Source organism: Lottia gigantea (assembly GCF_000327385.1).
Source record: "Lottia gigantea unplaced genomic scaffold LOTGIsca_65, whole genome shotgun sequence".
In the NCBI taxonomy this organism is placed as follows: Eukaryota; Metazoa; Mollusca; class Gastropoda; family Lottiidae; genus Lottia; species Lottia gigantea.
In genome coordinates, this window is record NW_008710211.1 from 977,590 (window position 1) to 992,350 (window position 14,761).

The 14,761-nt window shown below is 35.7% G+C and overlaps 1 protein-coding gene across 1 annotated transcript; it reads right to left on the reverse strand.

The window, feature by feature from the left end:
* Positions 1-4,258: 4,258 nt before the first annotated feature.
* On the reverse strand, positions 4,259-10,214 carry LOTGIDRAFT_129499 (hypothetical protein; the record flags this gene model as incomplete). Its single annotated transcript, XM_009064799.1, has 7 exons — positions 4,259-4,490; positions 5,152-5,306; positions 7,975-8,143; positions 8,453-8,583; positions 8,909-9,034; positions 9,479-9,640; positions 9,999-10,214. 7 exons carry the CDS (start codon positions 10,212-10,214, stop codon positions 4,259-4,261), a joined length of 1,191 nt encoding a protein of 396 aa, XP_009063047.1.
* Positions 10,215-14,761: the final 4,547 nt, after the last annotated feature.

The following is a 14,761-nucleotide window of genomic DNA, read 5'->3' on the forward strand; positions in this document are numbered from 1 at the left end:
CTATCACTATATCTTTATCGACATATACTCGAACTATTTAAGAGCAAAATATCCATCTGAAGAAAGACTCTGTCTGACTGAAATGATATCGTTTGTTATCTCCCCTCAATGCTTGAAGAAACATACACAAACTTTTCACATAGTAAAGCCCCGGCTTGGGGAAATTAACACGGTTAAAACAATATTAAAATCATTTCTATTTATTACTTAGTTAAATAAGATTTTTTTACTCCAAAAATATAAAACTGATTTGACCCATATTTAGTTGAAATACATTTTAATGAAACTGTTATTAATACTCGTAGTAACATTCCTCTCCTATGGAATACCAAAACGGAAAAAAATCTCCAACATAAAAAATCACATACCAAGAAGTTGAAATTTTATACCAAGAAATTTCCACTTCTGAACTTTTGAAATATTTGCTTTCATTTATTTCTCTCCTATGGAATGTCAAAACGGAAAAAATCCAACTTGAAAAATCACACACCAATTTCTTGGTATAAATTTTCAACTTCTCGGTATGTGATTTTTCATGTTGTATTTTTTCCGTTTTGGCATTCCATTGGAGAGAAATAAATGAAAATAAATTTTTCAAAGGGTTAATCCAACAAATGATGGGGTATTCAGGCAACCACTAAAGGGGTTCAATATCAGCAGATTGAATATCGAAGCATCCAACACTACTTATTCAAAAATATGTTCTACAAAAAATAGAATAAAATAAAGGTTTGAAAAAAAAGCCTACCACTTTACGGTACTTGCTACAAGAAACATCACATTTTATTTGCCAAGCGTCGCCTAAATCCTCACATTCCATTTCTCACCCCGACCACGATGTTTCTGATCATACAACTTGTGAAATTACAAATATCTTGTTATGCAATTTAACTGTCAACGTTCAGTCACAATAATCTAATTTAAAGGGCGATAGCGTAGTAATTTCAAACTTGGCAGATGAAATATGGCTTTCACTTACGAAAGCAACATTAAATTGAATTTTGGGTTGAAGTCCAATGAGTTTACAAAATTCCTGTTGGATTCTCTCCGAATCTGCAAACTCTGCAAACGAAAAAAAGTGGTGGGTCGGGTCTGTAAAAGTAATAGTTTTTTAATAATGTTAAACCTTTGCCCCGTGGAAATGTACTAATTACAAGTAGTAAAGTGTAATACATTCAGGGTTTATAGTGTTTTAGTTCTTACCTTTGACATTGGACATCCACACACATTGGTGGAGCCAAAGGAGGGGCAGATGGGGCAGCCCCCCCCCACACCGGACAAGTTTTTATCTTAAAGCGATAATTAAGAACTTAAAAGCCAATCCCTGTTTTCAACATATGAAATAAAACAAATTCATTGGAATTAACAAGTTTAATACATAATACATTTTCATTGCAGCGAATTTCTAACAATGTTTAATCAACGATATATATAATAAAAAGATAAAGGTTAGCGAGATTGTTCAAACGTCATCTTTGTAAACAGAAACTATCAAAAAATATACTCAAAATACAATTCATTAGTATATAATAATACAACATAGTTCATTATATAATATATATATATATGTCTGAATGAAAAGAATGGAGTTTTACGTCCTACTTTTCTGCACCTGTACCATGTGGGCTAATGAAGAAGAGCAACGACATGCAGGGTGAAAAGAGAAAATTTCGCCAGGACAGCAGCATTGTAGAGGGATCTTAATGTGCAAAGCCTATAGCACACTGGGACTAGGTTTATTGTCCCATACGAACGACTAGACGGTTTATCCATGTCAGCCCCTCTTACCTGCATCACTGACAGGGGTAAACCGGGTTGAAAATCCGAAGGTATTATCTCGACCTATTGCCGGGATCAGGTTAGAGAGAAAGCGTCGAACTTACTGAGCCACCGCGGCTCCTTATATAGGCATTGTCAGTTTGCAAACTGAATCGCACAGTGGTTGATACACAAATTGAATAAATAACTACATTTCAAACCTATATCAATAAACGTCATAAAAACTGAAATATAATTTATAGTTTCATATATAATGATTATATTTTATAACAATAACAAAATATTGTCACTGTATAAATAGTACTCAATACATCAATTGTAGAGCTATATAGAAATACCACTGTTAAAATAGTGCTCAATACATCAATTGTAGAGTGATATAGAAATACCACTGTTAAAATAGTACTCAATACATCAATTGTAGAGTGATATAGAAATACCACTGTTAAAATAGTGCCCAATACATCAATTGTAGAGTGATATAGAAATACCACTGTTAAAATAGTGCTCAATACATCAATTGTAGAGCTATATAGAAATACCACTGTTAAAATAGTGCTCAATATATCAATTGTAGAGTGATATAGAAATATCACTATTAAAATAGTGCTCAATACATCAATTGTAGAGTGATATAGAAATACGACTGTTAAAATAGTACTCAATACATCAATTGTAGAGTGATATAGAAATACCACTATTAAAATAGTGCTCAATACATCAATTGTAGAGCTATATAGAAATACCACTGTTAAAATAGTGCTCAATATATCAATTGTAGAGTGATATAGAAATATCACTATTAAAATAGTGCTCAATACATCAATTGTAGAGTGATATAGAAATACGACTGTTAAAATAGTACTCAATACATCAATTGTAGAGTGATATAGAAATACCACTATTAAAATAGTGCTCAATACATCAATTGTAGAGCTATATAGAAATACCACTGTTAAAATAGTGCTCAATACATCAATTGTAGAGCTATATAGAAATACCACTATTAAAATAGTGCTCAATACATCAATTGTAGAGCTATATAGAAATACCACTGTTAAAATAGTGCTCAATACATCAATTGTAGAGCTATATAGAAATACCATTGTTAAAATAGTGCTCAATACATCAATTGTAGAGAGATATAGAAATACCACTGTTAAAATAGTGCTCAATACATCAACTGTAGAGCTATATAGAAATACCACTATTAAAATAGTGCTCAATACATCAGTTGTGGAGCGATATATAAATACCACTGTTTAAATAGTACTCAATACATCAATTGTAGAGCTATATAGAAATACCACTGTTAAAATAGTGCTCAATACATCAATTGTAGAGCTATATAGAAATACCATTGTTAAAATAGTGTTCAATACATCAATTGTAGAGCTATATAGAAATAGCATTGTTAAAATAGTGCTCAATACATCAGTTGTGGAGCGATATATAAATACCACTGTTTAAATAGTACTCAATACATCAATTGTAGAGCTATATAGAAATACCACGGTTAAAATAGTGCTCAATACATCAATTGTAGAGCTATATAGAAATACCATTGTTAAAATAGTGCTCAATACATCAGTTGTGGAGCGATATATAAATACCACTGTTTAAATAATACTCAATACATCAGTTGTGGAGCGATATATAAATACCACTGTTTAAATAGTACTCAATACATCAATTATAGAGTGATATAGAAATACCACTGTTAAAAAAGTGCTCAATACATCAACTGTAGAGCGATATAGAGGTAATAATGATGTAACCGAAGCAACAACGTTCCGGCGATAATACTCTTCTAATGTTCGAAACGTTGAAAGTTAAAAACCATACCCATATTGGCTATCCTCTTTCTATTTTCGACTATCAGAAGGCATACTGGTCAGACTGAGGAATATCATTCATAAAATATACCTAGGCAATATAAAACATTTCATTAAAATAGCTTCATTGATAAGACACAAAAGGAAGAGTGATCTCATTTTAAGGGGTCGTGTGCTAAGCTCCAAAAATAAAAAGTGTTATATACAGTGGCTTAACTACCAAAGGGACTGGTTGAACCAAGTCCACGGGCCACCATCCTCAGCGAAAAAGCAATATGATGTTGTTATTAAGGAAATGAGGCATCAAAATGACTAACAGAGGGGTCTCCGAATGCAGGAGAGCATAAAAAATTTAAAAATCCCGAGGGAGGGTCCGAACCCACGGGCCCCCATCCATCTAGTTGAGCCACTGGATGTATATAAAACATGAGCATACATTATGTCTCCCAAAATGTGAGACTATTTTGGGGTTGAAATTTCTAGGAGAGAATTATGTTAATTTTAAATGAAACCTTCAAAAAATCAATTTTGTATCGAGGCTTAGACTAACAATACTGTTTTAAGGCTGATATTCCAATTCCCTTAAACTATATAACAAAAATTCAAAAAGCGTTATGCTCAGACAATCGATGGTTTATAAAGAGTCACCTACAAACAATGGCCTTACCTGCTATACAGGCTGTGAGGTAACATGCTATATTCCCTGCTATCATAGCTTTACATATAATTTTTACTAAAATTCCGTTTCTTTTGGGAATCAAAACATACAAAGTCCCCAACATGATTCCAATACTCGAGAAATTGGAGAAGCCACACATAGCATAAGTTGCTATCGCTGTCGATCTCTCCTGGAAAGAAGGGGAAAAATTAAAGGAGCTGGCCTACTGGTCGTGGTATTTTCTTCAAAAAAGCTACTCTGTTTTATGTAATTCCCGAATCAGTCCACCAGACATATTTGGTAATGCCTTCCTAGGATTACTGCGTTGGGGCGCCACAAAATGGGGGCAGACTGACTCAATGGAGAGACAACTTTTGAGGTTACGTTCAAATGAAGTAACTCTGTGGAGGCGCAAGTGACTCCGCCACTGGATTACAGGGGAACCTCTTTAAGCTATTTTCGTTAAGTTACATTTATGGCAGATGCGTATATTCCTATTTGGATAACGTAGAAACGTTTAATACCCTAATGCCAGTGACGGAGCCAGGTTTACGTCCGAGGGGCGAAATATCTGAGATTGCCCGAATTTATAGTTATGACATTTTTGCCCGAAAAACTTGCGTTCGAGGCTTGCGAAGGGTGCGACTGAATTAATTCGTTATTCGTTACATGATCAGAAATATGTTGGCATAACGTACTTTGGATTTAAATGAAATAGTACCGTTTTTCGTAATTTTGATGGGAAATAGAACATTAAAACCACAATCAACACTTACTGATATGATTCCATCTGCGAGTGTAGTATTCCAGGAATCTAGGATAATATCATCTCCTCTATAATGCCAGGTTCTATTGGCACCGAGAGAATATTCCAGGAACAGTTCCTTGTTCTCTCTGAGTTTTCCCAGCTTGATGAAGGATAAGGAATTGCTGCCGACTAGCTTGTATCCGATCAATTTGGCTATTGATCTACAATCTTGTATATCTACTCCCATAAACACAGGCAGAGGCATTAATAAGTAGGATACGACTAACTGAAATGTGATAAAGTATAAATTCTCAACTATATGGAGTATTATCGTCATTGGCAAATTCGATCTGAAGTCTATTACTGCAAATGAAATGTGAATCCAAATTTAACTTGATTAGCCAAAACCGAAATTTGTTGTGATGGATTGCTAATCAATTTTCTAACATCCAGATTGAACCCTGTTTACACTATTCTACCCAATTACTACGGATAAACACAACAATAATATTTAGATGTGTATAGACGAGGAATTATATTTCTCTCTGTGATATTTGGTAATATTTTATGAAACGATTTCAAATTGACAATATTTCGACGAGTTATTTTTCAGTTATTTCCCTTGAGTATTCGCCCAATTTGAATAAGACCTTGAAACAAACACGTAAAATGATCACATTGAAAAGTGCTTTAATTGGCGGCATTTCGAAAGCAGCTTTCTGATTCCTTGACAATTTTCAAACGAAATGAATGGAGTTTTACGTCCTACTTTTCTGCATCCTATTGTACTTATGAAGTCGGAAAACGGCATGCAATGTGGCGTGGCTTGAAACTACTTATAAAATACATTTATTGTAGTGTTGTAACATCAGTCATCCTGTTTAAACTGGTCTGACACGCAGTTTTTTTAACAAGTTAATCAGTCAACATTCTTTTAATGTGGCTAAAAGTTGCATAATTCTGCACTGCAAGCATATGTTATAAAAATGTTTAAATAAATTTCTTTTTTTAAGAAACATTTTATCTATTTTATTCTCCTTTTTATGATATTTTTTTCTTAAGATAACGAGATGTCCCATTTTCCCGCGATAATCATTCATAATCTGTCCAGTTCTCTTGCACCAGTTTTCAAGCTAATGATGAAATGAAATGAATGGAGTTTTACGTCCTACTTTTCTGCACAATGTGGGATAATGAAGACTGACAACGCCATGCAGGGTGCAATGAGGGAAATTTTGCCAGGACAGCGGCATTAGCCTGCTCTTATTCGATTTCCAACTGTCGAGATGATCTTTAACGTGCACAGCCTGTAGCACACGGGGCCTCGATTTATTGTCCCATCCGAACGACTAGACGCTTTTTCCATGTCAGCCCCTCTCACCTGCATCACGTTTTCAAGCTAAGTGAGGCGATTTCACCACAGGCGATGCGGTCCCTTGGATATAAATATTGTAACATATCGAGGCATCACAGTTTTAGGAAGAAAAGTAATGTGTTTTAACAGTAGCTCAACCAGATTAGTGGGGGCCCGTAGACTTAAGTAATTTGAGTCTCTTCCCCGGGAATGTTTTTTTTAACATATGCTCTCCTGAGAAACCTCTTAAGTCAATTTATACCTGATAATGGGAGATTTAAATTTAATTTTTTCAGTCTGTAATTAATGCTTTTTCACCCATTCATGTTTATATATTACTGGTTGCTTTGTTTTGTATAATAATTGTATTTTCATCTGTGGGACGGGCCGTGTTAAAGGGGGATGCCCGCCGACCTGGTTGAACCTGTCACTGTGGTAGACCTGGTTGAACCAGTCACTTTGGTAGATCTGGTTGAACCAGTCACTATGGTAGACCTGGTTGAACCAGTCACTATGGTAGACCTGGTTGAACCTGTCACTATGGTAGACCTGGTTGAACCAGTCACTATAGTAGACCTGGTTGAACCAGTCACTATGGTATCGGGTTGTGATTGTTATATACATCTAGCTTGTTTCAAAACAGTTACAGCCAAGTATGAAGTTTTAAAGTTTTAAATATCCCTTTAAAAATAAAATGAATGGAGTTTTACGTCCTACTTTTGTGCATCTTGTGGTCTAATGAAGACGGGCAACTGTCGAGGGATCTTAAACATATACAGCCTATAACGACAAGAAGCTTTTTTCGATATCTGCCAATCTTAACCGAATCACTGACAGGGAGAAACCTATTTGAAAAATCCGAAATCTCGATTAAACCCCCAGATTAGAGAGCAAGCGTCTAATTCACTGAGTCCCCTTTAAATAAGTTTAAGTCCCCCTCCCCTTTCAAATAAACTAAACGGTTTTAAAATATTCCCTTACAGCGAAAATAATTTGTGATGAAATGAAAAGAAAAACGAAGGGAAGTCACCCACAACAGCAACATTACATAATAAGACATACCGCAAGAGTGATAGATGTACTTTGCACGCCACTTGCGTTTTTTTTTTAAAAATGATGAATCATGTGTAAACTTTATAGATGTATCTGACACTGACTTTTAAAACAAAAATATATATATATCATGATGAATTAATTCGTTAAACTGTAAACTTTATACATGTACTTCTCTAAAAAACGTGTTTTACATTTTTAAAAGAATACTACCTCTAAGTATGGACATAAAATTTCAAGTTTCAAACTTATGACTAAACAATAGAATCTCGATATTAATACACAATATCTATCAAACTAAATAATTATTGAAACAAGCTTCTAAGCACTTTTCAAAATTACTTATTTTAATGGATTATTACTTTATTATTGCATTATAGACGGATTCATTTGTATAGTTATGACACTGATAAACACAGACTGGTTTTAACCAAGTTTTAAAATTTCAAATTTTTGGGTCATCTTTACAGGTAATATACCTTTAAAATGAATATCTATGTTGTTTGTCATGTTGCTGAGAAGATCATTTGTAAGAAGTCCATATTACCTGAAAACTGAGATTTTCTATTCCAATTCTTTCGCCACTCCAGATCAAGACGCTGTTCAGAAATTGCAACAATGCATAGAATACATACAGATTCACCACAATACTTGTAAATACACCCATAACTTCTAAAGCTCCTCGGCCAGTGGCGTCGAGAATATTTTTATACTTTCTGAAATAAACAAACCAAGTACTAACGATCCGAACTGAATTGGGAAGCATCTAATGAACTTTTCACATGAGGAAGTTGGAGAAATTGTGTATTGAAGGGTTTATTCTACATAGGTGTAATAATCGTATGTATTGATTGTGGCTCGGAAGCAGAATACTATAAAATTGTGCTCCGTGTTTTTTTTTTAATTTGATCTCACCTTATGTTACTTAATGATTATTTGACTGAACTATGAATTTTGTGTGTTATAATTTAATAAAAAAATTAATTGAATTTGCAGTTCAATCATTTTTATTGTATATGGCTTACGTTATATCCAATTTGGTGTTCTCCCAGTCACTGTCTCTATTGGGTTTAGTTTCAGGAACTAAAAGCTTGGCTATAGCAAACGAAGCAGGTGCAGACATGATGCTAGCTGTGAGCAGGTGCTTGGCAGGTGCCTGAAACGACAATGATAGCTTAAAAGTTAAATCTGATTAAGTTTTAAGACTATGCGCATGTAATTCATACAATGAATACCCCTCCAAACCGCATCCTCTGCAAATCTACATTATCGATCTAATCACTATAAGCTATAGAAGGAAACCAATAAACCAACAACCCTCAAAATCCGACATGACCAAACCACCCTTCTAGACCGTATACATATATACATATACATATTGATATACAATCTACATATTTCGTTTACCAGCAGGTAGAGCTCAATTACGTTCTTTTCTCCCACATAATGTCAATGGTATACGAACTGTGAAATATACTTACCCCAAAATTGATATAGATACCGAAAACAACACCACTTACAGACGAGAAACATCCAACTACCAGAGCAAACAGTTCTGATATCGACATGGTATTTAGATATGGTTTGATAACTAGGGTCGCCTGAGTCTACGAAAAAAAAAATTGAAGTACAGGTAGATGCATAATAAACCCCAAGTACTGGCGATACAAACCGGAAAGCGAAACCCGAAATCCAAAACAGTATATTGGCAATACATTTGTAGCAGTTAGTGAACTTTTCACATGAGGATATCAATCAGGTCAGAAGCCAATACTATGATTCAAAGGTTTAAAGGTAGACAATATTGATCAGAATCCAGATAACAACGAGCTGTGGAGCAACAGGTTAATGGGAACTGGCAGAATCTGAAAGCATGTGGACGGCGAGAGGGAACAAAATCGGGTTCATGTCAAACTAGGCATGGTTGAGGTTATGCATTAAGTTAAGGGCGGCCTGGGAGGTCATTGCGACAAGCAGATTCTGAAATGATTTTTCAACGACCACAAAGTAACTAGTAGAAGGACCAGATGACGAATAAAGGCAATACATACCCCTCCCAGAAATAAATTAGCCGCTACACTGAGAGATTCTGGTGGTGTTGTTTCTAAAGTAGAGCTCAAAGCTTTACCAATACATTTTAATACTATCTGCATCAGTCCGAAATGGTATAAAATGGCCAGAAATGAATTGACTAAAAATAGCAAAGGAAGAGACTGAAATAGAAAAAAAACGTTTATAATGTATATGTGGCTTTGTAACAATTTAAAGCGTCGGGGTTAAAAACTGATATACACCGATGTTCCGGTGGTGATTCATAAGACACTGCCACACCCCATATGGATCAACTTTTCCATTTTTGTGGCAAACAACTCAATACAGTGGGGTTTCTCGTAATGTTATGCCACCACCCAAACTTCCTTCCTCTCAATGTATACAACATATCTATATACAGTGCAATCTGTGAATTCCAACATCTGAGTTACCCCCCCCCCCCCCCCCCTCCTCCTCCTCTCGGACTTAAACCTGTGTCGGATTACACAGTACAAGCTATATAGTTATGTATATACGTACCTTCATAACTATTCTATGATCGGAACTCTTTCCAAACAGAAATTCTGACGATTTATAACCATTTTCCATAAAAGCCTTGACACAGCCAGCAATCCAATCCATGATGTACACTCCCCATTCCGTCCGTAGTAGAGTTATAGCCAGAATAAACTGAGTTGAAAGACACCAGAATATACAGTGCCAGTTGATCTGAAAGGTACAAATTAACCATTTCATTTTCAAAATTGACCTGTCGGAGTGTTGCATGATTGCTGACTCCGCTTATCATGCTTATTGTATCTTCGCAGATACAAAACTAACCATTGTATTGTCGCAGAATTGAGACTATTAGAGGTCGAGGTACCAACATTGCACCGAGAAGAATAGGTTTGCTATTTATGTAGCCGATTAGCTCTGTCAAGAGAATCCAAAAGTTATGTCATCTAAATTGTAAATGACGGGTGCTTCTAGAAAGCTATGTAGCACTCTTGAAATACAAATTGCTCAATATCGAAGCTAATCACGAAATGAAATAAAATGGAGTTTTACGTCCTACTTTTCTGCACCATGTTGGTCACTGAAGACGTGAAACGCCATGTTGGGTGCAATAAGGGAAATTTTGCTAGATCAGGGAGCTTATCATGAGATGCCAACTGGTGAACCTGGGCTTCAATCTCTTCCAGGACTTAGTATTGTTGTTCTGAAATGCCCATCACCATATCAACCTGTCAACTAAACCAGTACAATTATTAACCATTACAGAATCCCCTCATGTACAACAGGAGACTATCGTTAGCGATATTCATGTTTTACAAGACACCTACCGACGTTACGCTCGTAGAGACGAGTATACAGGGGATGATAAACCCCAGCATTCCTATCAACGACCAGAGATTCTGGGGATGTTTCATTCCTACTTCCAGTATAACATAGGTAACAGCAAAACCAGTCATAGCAAGATATAGAAACCTGTACAAAATACACATCAAAATATTACCGTTACTAAATATATACCATTGGACACGTTATAACGTTATCCTTGTAATAAGGATATCCTTACTATATTCTTGTTAAGACGTTATCACAACAAAACAGTCTAGTATGTTTCGATTGTACATTGCACATTCTAAATGATAAATCAAAACAGCTTCTATACGTTTGACTACTCACTCTAGATTCTTTATACGTGTAGCGCTTCAAAATGCAAGCATGTTTCGATTGCGCATTGTCTTTCTAAAAAGAATACCCATCATGGGCTTGACAAGAAAGCTTCAAAATGCAGCTCTCAGATATACTTACTCATATACAAAGTTCATTAGCTGCTACCAATGTTCATGTATTGCCAAACTCTTTATTTTGAAATTTCGGGTTTTGTTTTGAGTTAAAGATAGCAAGTTCAGTGAGTAATCATACCAAAGGATAAGATAATTCGTATATAGGGGGAGGTCATTGGGCCATGGTCCCTCTCATTTTGAGTGAAAATTAAGTCCTCTTACTGTTAAAAATTCATCTCAGGACATCTTAAATCCATGGGCTTCTTGGGGCCTCTGGCAGTCCCTCGGCTGCAAAGGGCTTCGGTCCTTAAGTCTTTGCCTCGGAGAGACACCTCCCCTTTGGCCCCTCCCTTTGGGCATTTTCTAGATAAACCCCTGAATACAACTATGAGTATATAAAACTAAGACTGTTTACCTACCATCTGATATAGCACAATTTCTTTGATTTACTTTTCATACACGAAGTAAACAGCACAATTCTCCTTCTTTCAAATACCCCGGTGAGATGTTTGTGGGTAAAATAAAAAACAACAATCAAATACACAACAATGAGAGTGGTGGATCCTTCATCACCAAAACTATAGTACATGGCATAACAAAAATACACTACCAATAAAAACACTGTCAGGAGCTTGAAGAAGGTTGAAAATTTTGTGGCATGTTTTACACAGAATGTCTTTATAATTCTTTTAATATCTTTGATAAATTGACACCGATCTTCAGAGTCATCTTTGTAGCTTTCGTCTTCAGAATCTGTTTTGCCTTGTATCGGTTCTTCTCTATTATTATTTTCTGGTTTTAACCGTGTCGGTCCATTTGGCATCACCTTTACCTGAGTTAAATCCTGGCCCTGTTTTTCATTTTCCTGAAACATTTCAAGATTTAGTTAGAGATTTAAATGGATTGTTCCATGATTAGTAAGGCTCAAAATTGCATGATCGTCTGTAAATAAGCTAAACTGCAAAAAGGAAACCCGAAATCCAAAACAACATATTAGCAAAACATTGGTAGCAGCTAATGAACTCTTCACATGAGGAAGTATATCAATCATAAAAGAACAAAACCCTTTAAACCGACAACAGTACAATTACTGCAGATCTTACTTTGATTAAAATTAAAATTCCAAACATTCTTTAAAATCGCCAGTATCACAACATCTAGGCCTACATTATTATATTTCATGTTAAGAATAGAGTATACACTGACGATTTTCAGTTGGTCGTTGTTGTGCTATTGTCTGTTCGTATAAAAATCACCAAACACTACCTAACTCTGGGTTATATTCTACAGGATGATCCACTTTTGTACTATTGTCTGTTTATAGAAACACCAGACATCATCTAACTCTGGGTTATATTCTAGAGGAGGATCCACTTTTGTACTATTGTCTGTTTATAGAAACACCAGACATCATCTAACTCTAGGTTATATTCTAGAGGATGATCCACTTTTGTACTATTGTCTGTTTATAGACACACCAGATATTACCTAACCCTGGGTTATATTCTAGAGGATGATCCACTTTTGTACTATTGTCTGTTTATAGAAACACCAGACATCATCTAACTCTGGGTTATATTCTAGAGAGTGGTCCACTGTTGTACTATTGTCTGTTTATAGAAACACCAGACATCACCTAACCCTGGGTTATATTCTAGAGGATGATCCACTTTTGTACTATTGTCTGTTTATAGAAACACCAGACATCATCTAACTCTGGGTTATATTCTAGAGGATGGCCCACTGTTGTTCTATTGTCTGTTTATAGAAACACCAGACATTACCTAACTCTGGGTTATATTCTAGAGAGTGGCCCACTGTTGTTCTATTGTCTGTTTATAGAAACACCAGACATCACCTAACCCTGGGTTATATTCTAGAGGATGATCCACTGTTGTACTATTGTCTGTTTATAGAAACACCAGACATCACCTAACCCTGGGTTATATTCTAGAGAGTGGCCCACTGTTGTTCTATTGTCTGTTTATAGAAACACCAGACATCACCTAACCCTGGGTTATATTCTAGAGGATGATCCACTTTTGTACTATTGTCTGTTTATAGAAACACCAGACATCACCTAACTCTGGGTTATCTTCTAGAGAGTGGCCCACTGTTGTTCTATTGTCTGTTTATAGAAACAACAGACATCACCTAACCCTGGGTTATATTCTAGAGAGTGGCCCACTGTTGTTCTATTGTCTGTTTATAGAAACACAAGACATCATCTAACTCTGGGTTATATTCTAGAGAGTGATCTACTGTTGTACTATTGTCTGTTAATAGAAACATCAGACATCACCTAACTCTGGGTTATATTCTAGAGAGTGATCTACTGTTGTACTATTGTCTGTTAATAGAAACATCAGACATCACCTAACTCTGGGTTATATTCTAGAGAGTGGTCTACTGTTGTTCTATTGTCTGTTTATAGAAACACCAGACATCACCTAACTCTGGGTTATATTCTAGAGAGTGGTCTACTGTTGTTCTATTGTCTGTTTATAGAAACAACAGACATCACCTACCTCTGGTTTATATTCTAGAGAGTGATCTACTGTTGTTCTATTGACTGTTTATAGAACCACCAGACATCACCTAACCCTGGGTTATATTCTAGAGGATGATCCACTTTTGTACCATTGTCTGTTTATAGAAACACCAGACATCATCTAACTCTGGGTTAAATTTCAGAGAGCAGTCAACTGCTGTACTTTTTTTCAGCTTAAAAAAACATCGAAATAACCTAAATCTGGGTTATATTCTAGAGAGTGGCCCACTGTTGTTCTATTGTCTGTTTATAGAAACACCAGACATCATCTAACCCTGGGTTATATTCTAGAGAGTGATCTACTGTTGTTCTATTGTCTGTTTATAGAAACACCAGACATCAGCAAACTCTGGGTTATATTCTAGAGAGTGACCCTCTGTTGTTCTATTGTCTGTTTATAGAAACACCAGACATCATCTAACTCTGGGTTATATTCTAGAGAGTGGTCCACTGTTGTACTATTGTCTGTTTATAGAAACACCAGACATCATCTAACCCTGGGTTATATTCTAGAGAGTGGCCCACTGTTGTTCTATTGTCTGTTTATAGAAACACCAGACATCATCTAACTCTGGGTTATATTCTAGAGAGTGATCTACTGTTGTACTATTGTCTGTTAATAGAAACATCAGACATCACCTAACTCTGGGTTATATTCTAGAGAGTGATCTACTGTTGTACTATTGTCTGTTAATAGAAACATCAGACATCACCTAACTCTGGGTTATATTCTAGAGAGTGGTCTACTGTTGTTCTATTGTCTGTTTATAGAAACACCAGACATCACCTAACTCTGGGTTATATTCTAGAGAGTGGTCCACTGTTGTTCTATTGTCTGTTTATAGAAACACCAGACATCACCTACCTCTGGGTTATATTCTAGAGAGTGATCTACTGTTGTACTATTGACTGTTTATAGAACCACCAGACATCACCTAACTCTGGGTTATATTCTAGAG